Source organism: Seriola lalandi, unplaced genomic scaffold (genome assembly GCF_002814215.2).
Source record: "Seriola lalandi dorsalis isolate HSWRI2012SDOR001 ecotype SW California unplaced genomic scaffold, Sedor1 jcf7180002054330, whole genome shotgun sequence".
NCBI classification, from domain to species: Eukaryota; Metazoa; Chordata; class Actinopteri; order Carangiformes; family Carangidae; genus Seriola; species Seriola lalandi.
Window position 1 is genome coordinate 1155484 of NW_019524883.1, and position 15821 is coordinate 1171304.

The 15821-nt window shown below is 42.0% G+C and overlaps 2 protein-coding genes across 6 annotated transcripts in view; both read left to right on the forward strand.

Annotated features, from left to right (window-relative positions):
• Nucleotides 1-8229, forward strand: part of LOC111655696 (uncharacterized) — an 11925-nt gene extending 3696 nt beyond the window's left edge. For all 4 annotated transcript variants that reach the window (XM_087174225.1, XM_023407182.2, XM_023407185.2 and 1 more), the window contains 7 exons: nucleotides 870-950; nucleotides 2211-2327; nucleotides 3298-3447; nucleotides 3563-3730; nucleotides 4461-4613; nucleotides 4948-5139; nucleotides 7303-8229. In XM_087174225.1, coding sequence (XP_087030351.1) covers nucleotides 870-950; nucleotides 2211-2327; nucleotides 3298-3447; nucleotides 3563-3730; nucleotides 4461-4613; nucleotides 4948-5139; nucleotides 7303-7407 — 966 coding nt within the window. In that variant the 3' untranslated portion in view covers nucleotides 7408-8229. The remainder of the gene's footprint in view (nucleotides 1-869; nucleotides 951-2210; nucleotides 2328-3297; nucleotides 3448-3562; nucleotides 3731-4460; nucleotides 4614-4947; nucleotides 5140-7302) is intronic.
• A 128-nt stretch (nucleotides 8230-8357) lies between these two features.
• Nucleotides 8358-15742, forward strand: tektl1 (tektin like 1). Of its 2 annotated transcripts, XM_087174226.1 has the most exons (8): nucleotides 8358-9679; nucleotides 10433-10717; nucleotides 11664-11768; nucleotides 12761-12911; nucleotides 13622-13788; nucleotides 13871-13966; nucleotides 14063-14176; nucleotides 15380-15742. In XM_087174226.1, exons 1-8 carry the CDS (start codon nucleotides 9389-9391, stop codon nucleotides 15563-15565), a joined length of 1395 nt encoding a protein of 464 aa, XP_087030352.1. In that variant the 5' UTR covers nucleotides 8358-9388; the 3' UTR covers nucleotides 15566-15742. The 2 variants fall into 2 exon arrangements, with proteins under 2 accessions (XP_087030352.1, XP_023262955.1); XM_023407187.2 differs by lacking the exon at nucleotides 11664-11768.
• Nucleotides 15743-15821: the final 79 nt, after the last annotated feature.

The following is a 15821-nucleotide window of genomic DNA, read 5'->3' on the forward strand; positions in this document are numbered from 1 at the left end:
GAATCTTCCCCGACCAGTGGAGTTTGCCCCGGGCTCAGCAGTCTTATGATAGAGAATATCATTAACAGGCCTCTCTCAGCTTCTTTGGAGTCCGCATCACCTGATCTCTGTCAGAACGAGGGCCGCTGATGAGCAGAGATGAACATTAGTAAGAAATGTGTGGGAGTGGCAGCAGGTTTAAACACGTGATCACAATGCTGATAAATCATCACCTTTTTAAGTTGATATGGCGAGCTTGTTAGCAGTCAGCTTCTTATTTGCACATCGAGCAGTTACAGAGTAACACAATCATTCATTTGTGGCTGCTTGTTTCTGGCCACCTGGCAAATATAATAGTGTTCACTCTCTTTTAGCTCTGTTGTTGGTCTCTACCAAAATGTGAGGGAAATGTCCAACGCTTTAGCTGCTAAAAGCTCCACTTTGTTCCCCAGATAGTAGCAGCAAAAGGCATGAACACCAAGAAACACAAGGCAATATGAAATATGAAATCCTCACATTTGAGGCTGTAACCAAAGAAAGATTGAAAGGAAGTTTCTGCTTGAAGAATGTCTGATACGATTAATTGATTATATGAATAGTTGCTGATAAATCTTCTATTAATTGACTAATTGATTAATCAAATCCAATATTAATATTCCCCAAACAAGGTTATCAAAGAAAGTATTGTTTTGTCAGTAATGAGGCTTAGGTATTGTATTAGCAACAATAGAAACCCAGTGGAGCTGCAATGATTTGTCAATTAACAAATTAGACAATTGAAAGAAAATTAAACTGCAACTATTTTTATGTGATGGGCTCAGAATTTCATGCTTTTTTTGGTTTATGTTTTAAAGCAGGAACAAATAAATTTGTTCTCCTCTTTCCTCCAGCCGGACCAGGAGGAGGAGGGTGGCAGTTTCCTGCTGCAAAGCCTCGGTCACTCGCTGCACAGCCGGGAGCGTCTGATCCAGGTGGGTGAGGTGATGAGGGGAGACAGGACTCAGTCATGCACACGGCAGTGAGATCTTCTGCCACAGCCCTGGCTCTGGCTCAAAGCTCACTGGAATGTGGTTTGTCTTTGAAGTCACTGTGAGCCCTTAAAGTGGCAGCGTCAAAACTGCATTCGCTTTGCTTTGTTTGTTCACCACGTTGTACCGGTGACAATCAAGTATGTTTTTTCTTAAAGCTTTTACTGTGACTGCTCTTATTTTTAGCTGCTTGTTATGTTGATGATTTACAGCAGGAATTTTATTGGATTGCTGCACTCATTGTAAGTCACTCTAGATGAATGTAATAGCTAAACAGTTAAGGCAAATAGGACTGAATAAATAATACAAATACAAATAAGACTTTCTTATCTGACCCAAAGTATTCTTGAATGGATTACAGCCTATTACAGATTAGCAATAATTGGCTGTATAAGGAAGTCCTGGTTTTATGATGTGCAACACTAATAACTTGACTGGTTCGATACAACACTCCTATTTGTCACAGCCAGTAGCTTGTTAGCTTAGCTTGGCATAAAGACAGGAAACAGGGGGAAGCCACAGCTACTTTGGCTCTGTCCAAATGTCACAAAAACACAATATGACATGTTTTTTAGTGAGCTTCAGAGGTGCTGGTAGATGGACTCTGTTCCCTTTGCATATGAAGAATATGCAAATAATCCAGGTGATTTTAAAACATGCACACACTGAGCACAGAAAAGTACTATATGTTGACATCCAACTGTTTATATGCTGTGAATATTGAGTTGCATAGGAAAAATGCTTTAAAAAAGATAACCGTTCCTAAATCTTTATAATGAACAAATGTATCACGATTCATTTTTAAATTTTCTTTACATCTTCTCTGAAATCATACAGCGAGTCTTGTGGTTTGAAACAGATTTGCACAGGTTTCAACAGATTTGAGTTTCAGGGTGTATAGACAAGTAATAAATGTGGCTGCCTGTTTGATGGAGCTGTTGGATTTATGATGGTGCTGTCTGATGTTTGCAGTGGTTCCCATTTGCATTCATATCAGCTCGGCTCTGGCCTCTACATGAAGACTCCCCCTCGGCTTATTATGGCCCCATGTATTGATTCCTGCATGAAATGGCTTCATAAACTTTGAAGCTTGCAAATATCCACACTTAGATACGCCTTAAATCTCAAACTCATCTAAAGACTACATTACATGAGTTTGTTTGCTCTATTGCACTAAGCAGACAGATATTTCCTCTCTTCCAGGAGTGTATGGGTCTGATCAGAAGACTGTGTGCGGAGGAGGGTGCAGGCACTGAGCTGGCCAACAAGCTGACCGAGAAACTGTCCGAGAACCTGAAGGAAATTCTCTCTGACAACAAGGTTAGAACTGACATTGTCCTTTTTGATCCTGACGCTAAAGGATAACTCCGGGATTGTTTAATGTGTGACTAACTTTCCCATGTTTTTGGTTGTAAATGATTGATGGGGACAAAAATCAGTCCACTACTGAGTGGGAACGGTGTACCCAGCTGCTGCAATGTAATCAAAGTACGTCCACTAGAAGTGCTTGTTTTTACCACTGACAGGTTCACATTGTCAGTGGCTAGTAGTGAGAGGGTTCCTGATTCAACGTTAGCCTACACCTTTAGCCTAAACCGTCCTGTTTGATTACATTATAAGGCCCAGGTTCAAAATCCCAGAGTTATCTTTTAAGTGTTTTTAACTGCTGAATCTGCTTATGCTGAAACATAATACCCACGTACTGAAGCATACTAGTTATCAGCACAACAGACATTGGCTGATAGTCATCGGACTCAGTCCTCCTGTCCCTGAAGGCTTTTGTATTTGCAGAGCAGGTCTTGTGATGAGTATTTTTGTTTTTTTGTTTTTACCTCAGGCCTGCCAGAAAGTTTAATCAGTCTAGCAGCAACATGTCAGCAATTTCCTCTGGCTTTGGAAAAAAATATGGATTACACACTGTGTTTTGGAGTTATCTCTATTGTTTTTGGCATTAAAGCACATAAAGATCAACATTTCGTGCTTCATGTGAATTTTCATTCGATATCCTTGACATGTCGAAGGCCCTTTAGTAAGTGTTGGGCCTTTACATTCTGGAGATCTGGCGCCCAGAGAAGTACAGACTAGAGCTATTATTTGTCAAAACAACAGTAAAATGACAATTTTTATTTCTGTTAGGTCAAGATGATGCCTACAAATGTCTTGTTTTGTTTGACCAAGAGTCCGAAACCCAATTTCAGTAGAAAATATTCAGTTTATATGGGTAATAAACAAGTTTTAATGTAAACCAGATGTCTCAAATGTAGATTACAACACATTCTGTGCTCTGCAGGCTGCGCTGAAGACTTTCAGGTCTGAAATGACTGAGCAAGAGAAGAGCATGGAGAACGAGATCGAGGCGCTGAGGAAGGCCGGAAGAGACCGAGAGAGAGACCTTGACACACTCAACAGTGTGCTGCAGTGCAACCAGGATATTATCAATGTAAAAAAAAACACACACCCACATTCTTTCTACATTCAGGTACTGTGTGCATTTGTACTTTGTCCCCACACTTGAAGTTTTATTTAGATTGACCTGCATTTTGTGCTTACGCCAGGACCTACGGGTGGCTCTGGGGGAGAAGGAGCAGCTGCTGAAGGAGGGGGAGAAAGAGAGAGAGATGTGGAGGCAGAGGGACCGGGCCCTTGCTGCTGTCCTGCAGGAGAAGGAAGCTATGATCCACTGCCTCAAAGAGGGGCTGGAGATCCGTCACAAAGATGTGCAGGTAATATACATATAAAAAGATATACTCACTAAAGACTCCAGGAACATTGTTCTCTCACTGTTCAGCCACCATGATACAAATGTGAGAAGATCTGGGTTGATAAAGATGCTAATACGCTCACCTCTTGTTATTACTGCAGTAAAATAAGCTTAAGGAGCTGCAGCAGTCCCATAACTACTTCTTTGGCCTCAGTAATGCATCTCAGGCAAGATACAGGCTTCCCTACCTTATTGTGGAAGGTGCTGTATGCAATACGAATACCTGCAGACTCTCCTTAGGGCTTAAAAAAGTACGACCAACTTAGGTTTTTTTAGGGGAAAAAGAATTTAGAAGTTTTCAGCACTTGTGAAAAATATTGAGGTAGGATGTTTTCATAAATAATAAATAAATAAAATACATAATTCCATGAATAGTTTTTATTTGTAGATTAATTGTAATCAACAGCACAAACTTAAATCAAGTCAATATTGCTGTGACCACCCTTTGCCCCTTTAGGTACACTTGTATATGTTCTACACTGGGAGATAATGTGACACAAGTGTTCATTTAACCCATTTCACCCCTCAAAGAAAGTTGCAGTTTTTCCACTCTCTCTGTGTTATTGAATGAGGAGCCTGTTCTGCAGTGCTCAGGCGTTTCAGCCTCTTCTGGCAGAAAAGGTTTGTCAGTAAATATTGACTTCGGTGACCACGGGGGAAACTTTTACTCACAGCAGGTCCTCTCCCCATAGGCTCTCTCTGACTCTGGGACTGGTTGGGGGATGGCAGGGGGTGGAGCTGGGCAAGCGGCCTTGTTGAAAGACACAGAGGGAAACGGCGCCGCCTTGTGCCAGGAGATCACCAAACTCACCACAGCCCTGCAGGAATACCAGGACATGGTGCAGGTGAGATGTTGGCACGAGGAGACGATTTGAAAGTTTTATACTTTAAAGGGAAAAAGAAAAAGCTGCCTGTTTATTCTGTATTGAGAAGGACTTTTCCCTTTTCACCTGCTACCTGATACTTATTTAGACTTACAGTTGTGTTTACCTGGTATGGAATTGACAGAAAACAATCATCAACAATTTTGATGATCAATTAAATATTACAGTGATTCTCCAGTTCCAGCTTCTCAAATGAGAAAATATGCTGCTTTTCTTTTGTCATATTTTATTTGAGGACCAACAACAACAACCCTTAGCCTCACTAACTATTCCTCTTGCATTTGTCTTTAACCAGAAGCAGCAGGAGACTCACAGTCAGACAGTGTCTTCTCTGACCGGTCAACTCAGAGACACTCGGCGGGAGCTGAGGGAGAGAGAGAAGGGGAAGAAGGAGGCGGACAGAGCCTGGCAGAACATCAGAGAGGACAGATCGAGAGAGGAGAGGAAATTGAGGGACAGTCTGGAGAAGAGAGACAAACTCATAGAGGTAAAGACTAATTACTAATCACTGTCATTCGCCCTCGTTTGCACTCTCACTTTCTTTCTTTCACTCTTTACTTTGAAGCGAGTTGGGAAGCAGACGAACAAAGCTTAACTTTGTCTTTAATGTTAATAAACAACAACAAATACCCAACCCAAGTCCTAATACTGATACTAGAGTGCTTTCTTAAACGTTACTGCACCCACAGCAGGAGCTTCTTTTCCACCCTGGCACTGTCGGACAGGAACTCAATGTTGAAACACAGGTTTAGTTCCTGAGTTCCTGGAAAGCTTCTGGCTCATCCTCCAGCGGAGAGACCCTACAGTCGACCGTCATCAGTATTCGGTGCATGTATGCATAAGGAGCGCTACAAAATGATGCATGTTATATTAACACCAGCGGTTATATACTGGAGTAAACTCATTTAGACCAAAGAGCCATACAGTATTAACTCTGAGTAAATAAATAACACCCAAACACGTGTTCTCAATCAAAAAGCAGTATTATAACACTGCTATTTGTATTCAGAAATGTATGTATTATACACAAGCCCTCCATGTTCACCTCTCCTCCCTTCATTCAGAAATCATAATTTGCAGCCCTGAATACCTCCATCCCCGCAGAGAGAGATTTAGTCTAACCAATTTTTAAAAATATATATCCACAAACAAGTGAAAAATTGCACTGGTGCAAACTTGATTAAACACGGACAGAGTGAAGGTAACGCAGATGGTTTTGTGGTGAAGGCACAGACTGTCAGTCTGGTGTCTGTCAATGTTGTCACGCCAGTTTGGTCTGGTCCATCTTTAACTGATCATAAACGTGGCTGGATGTTTTCTGAGAGGAGTCATCAGGTTACTATTGTTGTGCGTAGCGTGACACTTCCACATACCACACACACTGACCAGCCCTGCTTGGATGTAAGCTCACTTTTAAACGGCTGTTATTGTGATGATGATGTACTTGGCACTGAAGTAGTTACTGTAGGAGGACAACAAAAGGAGACAAAAATAGCAAGAAGTAAAAATACCTTGAAGCACGTGAACACAGTTTGAAAACCTCGTAATGGACTTTTGTAGCTCTTTTTGTTTTTGATAGGGAAGTTTCTGTTTTTTTCTAAATAAAAACCTTAAATGATCCCAAACATCAGTGGCAGGTTCAGATCCTTCAAGTCAAGGTTTGGGAGTCATTTTACTTTTACTCACAGCCTCACTGAGAAAATATGTTGTAGATTACAAAGAGGTTTTCATTTTCTCAGCAGCAGTAACCCTGCAATGTAGTCACAGTATGTGTTAAAATTTAAGTACAGAACTACGTCACCTACTCTGATGGCAATTTAACATGTCGATCTCACATCTGAATAAGTAACCCTGGTCAGTTTTTGCCACAAAGGTCAACAGCGGTGATCTTGCTAGGTCAGAAAATTACTGTATTTCTTTGAATGCAGCATAAGTCTGAGTTGAATGACATTAAAGTAAAGACTGAGGCAGCAGCACAAGGTCAAACATTAAGAGAGAGGGAGAGAAACGCATGTCTTGTTCCACCTGCTAAGATCTCTAATAAATGTACTATCTCCTCTGAACATAATCATTTGAGCAAACAAGGAAACCTGGTGAAAGAGCCCGTTTCTAGTTGTTTAGATTCATCTCGTATAAGAAGGATTTTTATGCCTGCGCACTAGCGACAGTCAGGGCCGGTAATAAACCAATCATTTCTTCAGATTCAGCACAAAGGTCAAGGTCACTGTGACCTCACAAGACACGCTTTTAGCCATAACTCACAAATCTATACCCTTATTAACTCAAACATTCCTCTGTTATAATTTCAATTACTAAACTGATGTGAAAATGTATGAGTTGACTTGGACGTGTGGTGAGCATCACTTGTGCTCTTGAAAGCGGTCATTACTTAAGGCTTCGAAGTTTTAAAATCCACCAGTGATGCAGCCTGTGAGCTACCAGGAAATGAACATTAATATAAAAGACACCCACTTTCTGTTTGTAAGAGGAAATGGTATCACTTTAACGGATAGATGAAGCCATCAATGTTACGTATTCCAATGTCTGATGCTTTTATATTTTTCTTATTGTCAACATGAAAAGATGAAAAACCAGCAACGATAAAGCCTCATTATGAACTGACTGAGATCGTTATTCTTCTCCAACGTAGCAAATCCTGTTGGATGCTGAGGAGCGGGACCATCTGTTCAGAGAGCTGCAGCAGAACCTGCAGAACAAACGTGAACCTGTGACGGCCGTCAAACACACACTGTGAGACGGGGGAGAACGCGCCGTAATGACAAAGACGCAAACTAACAGCACAAAGTTGGAGGAGTACTTAGCACTTTCTGCACCACCTTTTTGCCTCTTCAACATATTTATCGTGGTCTACATGAAGTCTATTTATATTTATCCCTCCAATTTTTTTTTTTTTTTTTTTGAGGTTTGCACTGGCAGACCCTCCTTGCTCTGCCATGGCCCAAGGAAGAGTTTAATTTCCCATGATTACTAGCTGGAGAGTCAGACACAGCCTGATTGTTTTCAGTGTGGAGAGATGTCAGGTGTAGCTTCTCACAGTTGGATGTTTCATACTTGATTTAAAGACCACCAGATTACTGTATCTAGTTATTTTGATGTAATGGGTCTAATGGTAAGGCAGATTTCAATTCATGCAGTGAGACTGTTGCTGGTACGTTTCTGAATGGTGTGATTGTTAGTGGATCTGAGTAAGTCTCATTAAGTTCTTTCGGAGAGGGGGTGGGGGGATGATGTTGTTTTAAATCTGAATGTTCCCCCCTTTATTCTGTGATGCTCTTTGCATTGGTGTCTTGTGTTTGTCTTCTTACTTTCTCAGTGGAGATCTGCCAATTTTTTTGTTTACAGTGGTAGATTGGTGCTCGTGGAGGGGAATACTTAGGACCAAAATAATATTTTTTAACCACTTTCATTTTCTGCTTTTATATATGTCACATTTTTTATTTTCTTTTGGTACTTTTCTCAATCATCTTCAATGTTTTCATGTCTTGTATTGTTAACCTGGGACGTATGCATTTTCTTTCTTTTAGCTCAAGAGAATTAAACACTCTGATCCAAGTTATTTAGATGTCTGAAGATGCTGTTGTTTCATTAACCATCATGCATGGCCTTCAAACGTTTCTTTAAACGAGATCTTCAGTTTCACTTTAGTAGGATTTATGTTATGACCACCACTTCTAATTATGTCATTCTGATGAATCATGTTTTTTTTCCATCATTTTGACATGGTGGATGGGACTCAATACTACAATACCCATGACCCTCTGCCACGGTTGCCATGGAGAAAAAGCCAGTCAGAATTGTGAATCATAGCGGCAATAAATTCAAATCGCTTTGTGTTTGAATTAGGGAACAAAACATGGCGTCATAGTTGCTGAATTTATCCAAAATTAACACAGAGTTCAAAAGTGAATTGATTGAAACTGCAGTTTGTGTTGTCACTTTCTCAACATCATCATCTTTAGCTTTCTCCCGCCGTTAGCAGCACTAAGTGAATTTTAGGCTCAGTGTTTGGACATTTCTCGCCAAAAGGCACTTTGGGAGTTGTAGTTAACCTCTCCCTCAGGAGTTTTCATGAACACAGGCTTGTATCCGTGAATGGAAAACTGAACCACCATAGGAGGCCACTAAGGGCCGTAGCAAGGCTTCACTTGCAAAGTGTCACTAAAACAGGCATGCACTGACTTCTAAGACTCAAAACAACCACAAAGAGAGACACGCACATACGGACATAAAACAACTACAGAAAAGGGCAAAACTACCACAAAGACTTTCCTCTTGCCTCTTGTGCTTTCTACCTGGGGGTCTTGCTCCTATACAGTAGGAGAGGTGTCTGTGCCCAGGGCCCCATTGTTTTAGAATCTGCCCATCCTTGTACCTTTCACTTTCCAGCAAAGAACCAGATATTTTCAGACACGGTTGTTCATCTTTTGTTCTGATGATTCACCTGGGAGAGTTTCATGCTGATCCTCCCTGTAAATGTGGTTCAGCATTAACATTGTCTGAGGGGAAAATGAACGTTAAAAGAAAAGTGCCCCCTGTCGTCTCCTTACTGTCCAATCACCAAACAGCTTTGAGTTTCTAGTTACTTCAGGAACTGTTGCTATGGAGCTAATACCAACAATTCATTCAAGTTTTCACCCTGGAGGCTTCACAGTGGCCTGGAGGGGTTTATCTAATTCAGAGAGATAACAGTTTAGGAGGAAACTACATGTCAAGGAATGCAGGTCCAGTCGGTTCTCCTCGGCTCTGTCACCGTCGGACCGCTGTCCTGGCGCGATGGGACGGTCCGCTCCATTCAGCGGGCGGAGCGCCTGGTGCGGCAGACTCGGGCCGGGCGGTCGGCGACTTGTAGCCGGACCCGGATCAGCAGCAGCGCCGCCGGTTTCACCCCGAAGCGCTCAGCCGGCACAGCGGAAACATCCGAAGATAAGATCCCAGAGGAGGAATGCGGAGAGGGTCGTGACTGCATCTGCGAAAACAAGATGTTGAGGCCCCAGACTACAGGAGCGGTGAGAAAAATACAGGGAGCGGTGGCAAGTGACAATGACAATGATAATGATAATATTACAAGTGTATCACAATCATTTAAAACTTTTATTTTCAGGTAAAGTTGAGATGAGGATCATGTAGCCAAGGTCACTGGTCCCCAACCTCCTGTTATGATCCTTAAATGAGTTCCTGGTGCATTTTCAGAGGTTCACCAGATGCTTTTGTCAGGTTACTTTTGTGTTCTTGAACAAAATAGTCAGAAAAAACAGCAACATCTGTCCTATAAAAGTTTTAATTTAAGACCCAAGTTGACTTAAGAGAAGTTTTCATGGGAGGTTAAACGCACTTACAGTTAATTAATTTGGCTATGGAACATCTCAGAACAACTTCAACTTTTTATAAAGACAATAATGACTTTGTTTTGTACAGACAGCAGTGGCAGAAGTAATCATATCGTTTACTTAGAGTATTTATAACACTGCTAAAATTTATACTTCAGTGAAAATGCAAGTATCAGTAAACTATATTTATAGTATATGCGTAAAAGTTAAATATTCAAATATAGTTTTTCACATTAATCGTATTCATGGTTTAATAAAGTAATTATGTACTGTTAAATAGATGTAGTGTAGTAAAAAGTACAATATTTCCCTGAAATATAGAGCAACATAAGTTGCATAAAAAAGAGAAACTCAAGTGAAGGGCAAGTAGTTCAAAGTTGTACCCCCCAATGTACTTCTATTTGGAAATTGCTATTTAACTTTCCTCTCAAGTTCCCCAGTGGGTCCCAGAGGACATCTGTGGCCCCATTCCCACCTACCAGCCTGCGTGAGCAGTGTGCTGGAGCCAGCGTCGCGGTGGCCGGTGAGTACATGCGGAGGGTGCGGGAGGTGGAGGGCCAGCTGCGCAGGCAGGCCGGCAAGGTGACCCAGGAGGGGATGAAGCTGGAGAGGGAGAGGGGTCACCTGGAGAGGATGCTGCGCAGCCTCAGGACTGATCTGACCGTCAACAGGAGGAGCTCAGAGGGGAGGACCAGGAGGCCATCCACTGCTGAGACGGTAAGTTTACATAACTCGGCCGTTATCGGTTTGAACAGAGCAGCAAATCACACAACATAAACAGCGAGTCTTGTATCCACTTTGCTGCAGCTATAGATTACAGCTACAGATTTCTTTTGACCCAGCGTGCTCTTATCAGGATGCTCTCCACACATGGGCAGATGAGACTATAGACCCCTGGGCACACACATGTAAAAGGTCCCCCACCCCTCCTGTATAGAAGCAAGTCCCTCAGACTGAAAGAGATGACAAAATATGTCAATAGTCCCTTCAAACAGAGGCTCTACCTGACCCTGGTGGGCCCATTAAGTCCGTCCATCCATGTCTCCTATGTGCTTTGTTCTTTGGGCCACGGTGTGATAAATACAGTCATATGACCAGATGCTCCATGAGGGAAACACTGAATCATTAATCACTTCAGGGCTTGTTGTTGTTGTTTGGTTCTGACCATCTCATGGAGAAGAAACACCAAAGAGAGAATTTCTCCACAGAGATCAACTGTGGAGTTTGAGTCGGACCACAAGGACAATGTTCTGACACTTGGCTGTTGTCTCAGGTGTTTTCAACTTTCGGTCTGAACCACTTCTAGTTTTGGACATTTTGAATTAATCTGAAGAAAAGATTAACTCTGACAATATTTAGTTTATTTTCTGCACAGCAGCACAGCACAGGACTTGTTTTTAGAGATTTTACCTATAGAAGCATATAAGTTCGAAAACTTCCATCAAATTTAGTTCAAATCCTAAAAACCTCTAACATTATGAAATCATCTTTAAATCCTTTCAATAATAACTGAAATACAGTATGTTACGATTTTACCATTAAGACCTAATGCAACACCAGATATGTAAATGATATGTAAAGGATTAACCCATTAAGTTCAGTGTTGTGAACTGAATTCGTCAGGAGAAGAGATGCGTTCGCTGACAGGTCTGCTGCGTTGCAGGAGAGAGATGGTGCTGATTACTTGCTGTTGTGTGAGAGAAGAGAGCTGGCCGAGTTGAAACAAGATCTGGAGGGAGCACTGACAAACACACTCACCCAGCTACAGGTGATTTACAGCGCCACTGTTCTGTCTTCATCAGCTGACTTGTTTTACTTTAAAGGTCCACCCCCCACCCGACTCCGTCTCTGTTTCTTTCTGTTCTCTCCAATTCCACTTGACCATCCATGTGATTTAGTGGCTAACGGAAGAAAAGCAACACCCCTGAAGCCTCCATGCATGAATAGTCCCCACCCTTCTCTCATCATCACTTGATTCTCGATTGATCACTCGATTTTTGGTTGTTGTTGTTGTTGTTTCTTTTGTTTTTTTGTTGTTTTTTTTGAAGAAAATACTTAAGTGCTAATTTTAAAAAAAATAAAGGCCTGCGGCCAGTTGCACAAAACACCTCATGTTTTCTACTTAAGTATAACGCTTAAGGTTTTATTTCTCTGTCACTGAGGGAGTTACTAAAGGGTGTTGCACAAAATCTCTTAAAAGGTTTCCTTAGTGAAGGAGTAATTTACGGCAGTGAAAGAGATTTTAAAGCAGTATAATTCTACAGTTTCCATGGAAACCGTTTGTTTGGGAAGACAGCAACATTAGAAGAGTGCGCTGCTCTCTCATCCTCCTGTAGTTTTGACGGGAACTTCAGCAGACGGTCAGAGAGTTTAAACTCAGTGAGTGACCCGGCACACTGTTCACCTGTGGACATGAAACACCTGGACTCTACCTGACCAGACAGATCATGTGACATAAAACCATAGAGCTCATCAAGCTGTGGAAAGTAGAGTTATCCAACTCTAGACAGTCAGACAAAGGTGTTTTGTGCAACCGTTATTATTTCAAGGAAAATCTTAACTCAAGGTGTTATGGCAACTGGCCCCAGGGATACCAGGCACTTAACTGTGAGGATGTTGTTTGCCACTGTGGCGCTTTGAGGTAAATATTAATGTAATAATGGCAAAATTAATGAAAATAATCTGCACATTAATCAGTAATGGAAATAATGATAAGTTGCAGCTCCACTGTGACATAAGTCCCTCATCTGTCTCTTCCAGGCCCTGGGTCAGAGCAGCAGACGGCTGCTGGACTGTGCCAGTGAAAGGGCTCGTGTCCTGGAGCTGCTGCCGCACAGCGGTTCTGCTGGAGGACATGGCAACGCTGCCCAGACCTTCACCAAAACGGACGCCATCAGCCCCTTTACACCAGGTACACCCAGGACAGAAAGTAAAACTGTATCAGTCCCTGCAGGGAGTCATGCTGTTGCAGCAGGAAAAGCAGCTCCCAAGAGCAAAAAACGTGTCCAAAAAATGGAACTAGTAAAATTGAAAGAGGTACGATGTGGAATTATGGATTCAATATGAAAATATCTGTATTTGCAGAGTATGAAACTGAAGAAACTAGTTTACTGCAGTATTCATATGTTTTAATGTGCACAGAATATACAAGAAATATTGTGGCCATGTAGACTAGTATTAACAGGCATGCTAGCAGCTGTGTAAGCCTGTATTTATGCACAATGGTGCTTTGAGCTAAATGCTAACGCAAACACACCCATGATGAAAATGCTAACATGATGGTGTTAAGCAGGCACAATGTCTGCCAAATTCCATGGCAGTCCAATTGAAATGTAAATTTCAGAGTAACTACTGTACTACCAATGTACAGGAGCAAATATATGTGCATTATTACTGCAGTATCTCTTCTGCTTACACTGTCACTGTCTGTCACTTACACATCACCAACTTACTACTCAAGTAAAACAGTTATAGTTCTGTAAAAATTAAATGGTATGAGACGCAGATGTGTTAAAAGCTCACTGTCCTTTTGACCTAAGAAAATAAAGCAGTCCAGCATGGCTTGTTTAAATGAAACAGATAAAAGGTCATTTTTTCCATCACTGGTTTGTCCTCCTGCAGTGTGTAAACAGGTTTTAGAGTCGTCGACTTTGACAGTCAACCAGTCACTGCTACTGAGGGAAAACATCAGACGGATGCTGACCAACGCCATCGCCAGGCAGAAAGTTGCTCACTGTACCGTCAACGATGGCCTGGTGAAGAAAATCGCAGAGACAGTCGGTCTGCAGGTAAACACGAACACGACCACGTGTGAAACATCTGCATGCGGCACAGAAATTTGAGTTTTTCTTTTCATTCTGTCTTTCGCAGCAAAACCTGACTGTGATGTCTGCAGCCGCCCGACAGGCCATGTTTCGCAAGCAGAGGCAAATAAACTGCATTCGTCACAGCCACGGCAGAGCGCAGGTTAGCGTGCATGTGGAACAGGATCAGGGACTTTGTTTGCGATTCAGTGACAGTTTCCACAAGGTGATGTTTTCCCTTGTGTTATTCTGTTCACAGGGTCCAGAGTACAGTGGCGATATACTGTCCAGAGAGAAACTCAACAGGCCTCTGGTGCAGGTTTATCAGAGACACCCGGGCACGCAGTTACCTGAAGCTGCTCATCTCATACAGGTGTTTACTTCCTCCAAAATGTCAAATACACTCATAAATGAAGGCGACAGTGACATTTGGCTTCCACCACGTTCTGCTTCATACTTCAGTAAGAGGTTCTGCCCCATAACTAATGGTTTTATTAATTCTTAACTAATCATTTATTAATGCTTTATAGATCAGTAATAACCCATTTGGCTGGTGTACATCGTTTTCTTGTGCTTGCTTGCTGTATCTTGCTGCTCTTAAATAAATGAGGACGAATCCTCCAATAGTTCAAACACCTTTTGTTCCCTACCACCAGCTCCTCAGGGAAACATCTGGCTATTCAGCTGCTAAAAGCTCCACTAAGAGCTACTAACTCAGCCTGTCTGCTCTTGAATGCTGCATTTTATCAGAGCTTTTTCCACCAAAAACAGCAGCAGGCAATGATACTGATGATGAGAGTGGTGGGACTGAACCAAACTAAAACAATGCGCTAAGCGACAAGGGAGCTGCAGAGCTGGGTGATAACTCTCTGCAGGCTTGTCACTCACAGCAACACCTTTTACATTACAGAGCTGTCTGACCCTGTGATAAGTTTACTACAGCAGCCCAATTTATTTTTTCACATCCTGCCAACCTCATATTCGGTCTTAGCAATGATTTGTTACTGATCTATAAAGTTTTAATAAATTATTTATGAACCATGAGCTAGTATGCCTTATTACACAGTGGAACCAACGTTTGAAAACATTCCCAAATAAACTGATAAAGGTATTATTGTGTTAGATTGCGCTCACACTACTGCAGACAACAATCTGCATTATTAATCTAAAACAAACCAAAACTGGGACTTGTCTCCTGATACCACCATGACGCATGATAAGGGCTGTTAAAGAAGACACCCAGAAACATACACTGATCTGAATACAGGTAATAACAGAAAACAAACAAGGTGTGGAGTAGAGGTTCATCCTTCCACTGCATCTTTAAACATAGCTAGAGAGGTATATTTAAGAAAAGTTTCCTTTCATATAAGATAGTAGGACCTTCTCTCCTCGTGTGAAAATAAAGATTATAGACAAACAAACTGTAAACCAGAGCACCTTCATATTCAAATAATATAAGCATGTATGCTGTGTGTATTGGCAGATGTTCACACCATATGTTTTAAAAAAAGCATTCAGTGGTTTAACACTGAATCAGAAATCAGGCTTAATGTGTTTCCTGTGTGTCTCTCAGAGCAGTGCGGTGCTGAAGCAATGTCTAATGTCCTCTGAGGCTGAGCTGGCGAGGCTGCATCACGCCTGTCTGCAACTGCTGGATGACCTGCACGGCAAGAGAGCAGCAGTGCGAGTGGACGCAGGTGTCGTCCGCATGAGGCGTCAGCAGGTCGACAAGCGAGCCGTGCCTTCTTTCCTCCAGTAGGGGGCGTCCAGAGGCCAACTCTCCTTGTCTTGTGTTGAGTAGAGCTGCAGCAGGGAGAGAGAGATGATAGCCTTAATTTGACGTGTGGTGAGAATTGAAAGCAGCTGTGTACAAAAAGTTCTGGTTCATGAAGGTCAGAATAGAATAAAAGCTGCACTATATGGCCAAAAGTATAAAGACACCCTGGTCATTTATTCCTGTTTATTCCAGTTTAGAGAAGGCCCTTTCATGTTTCAGTTCACACCCCCCCCCCCTC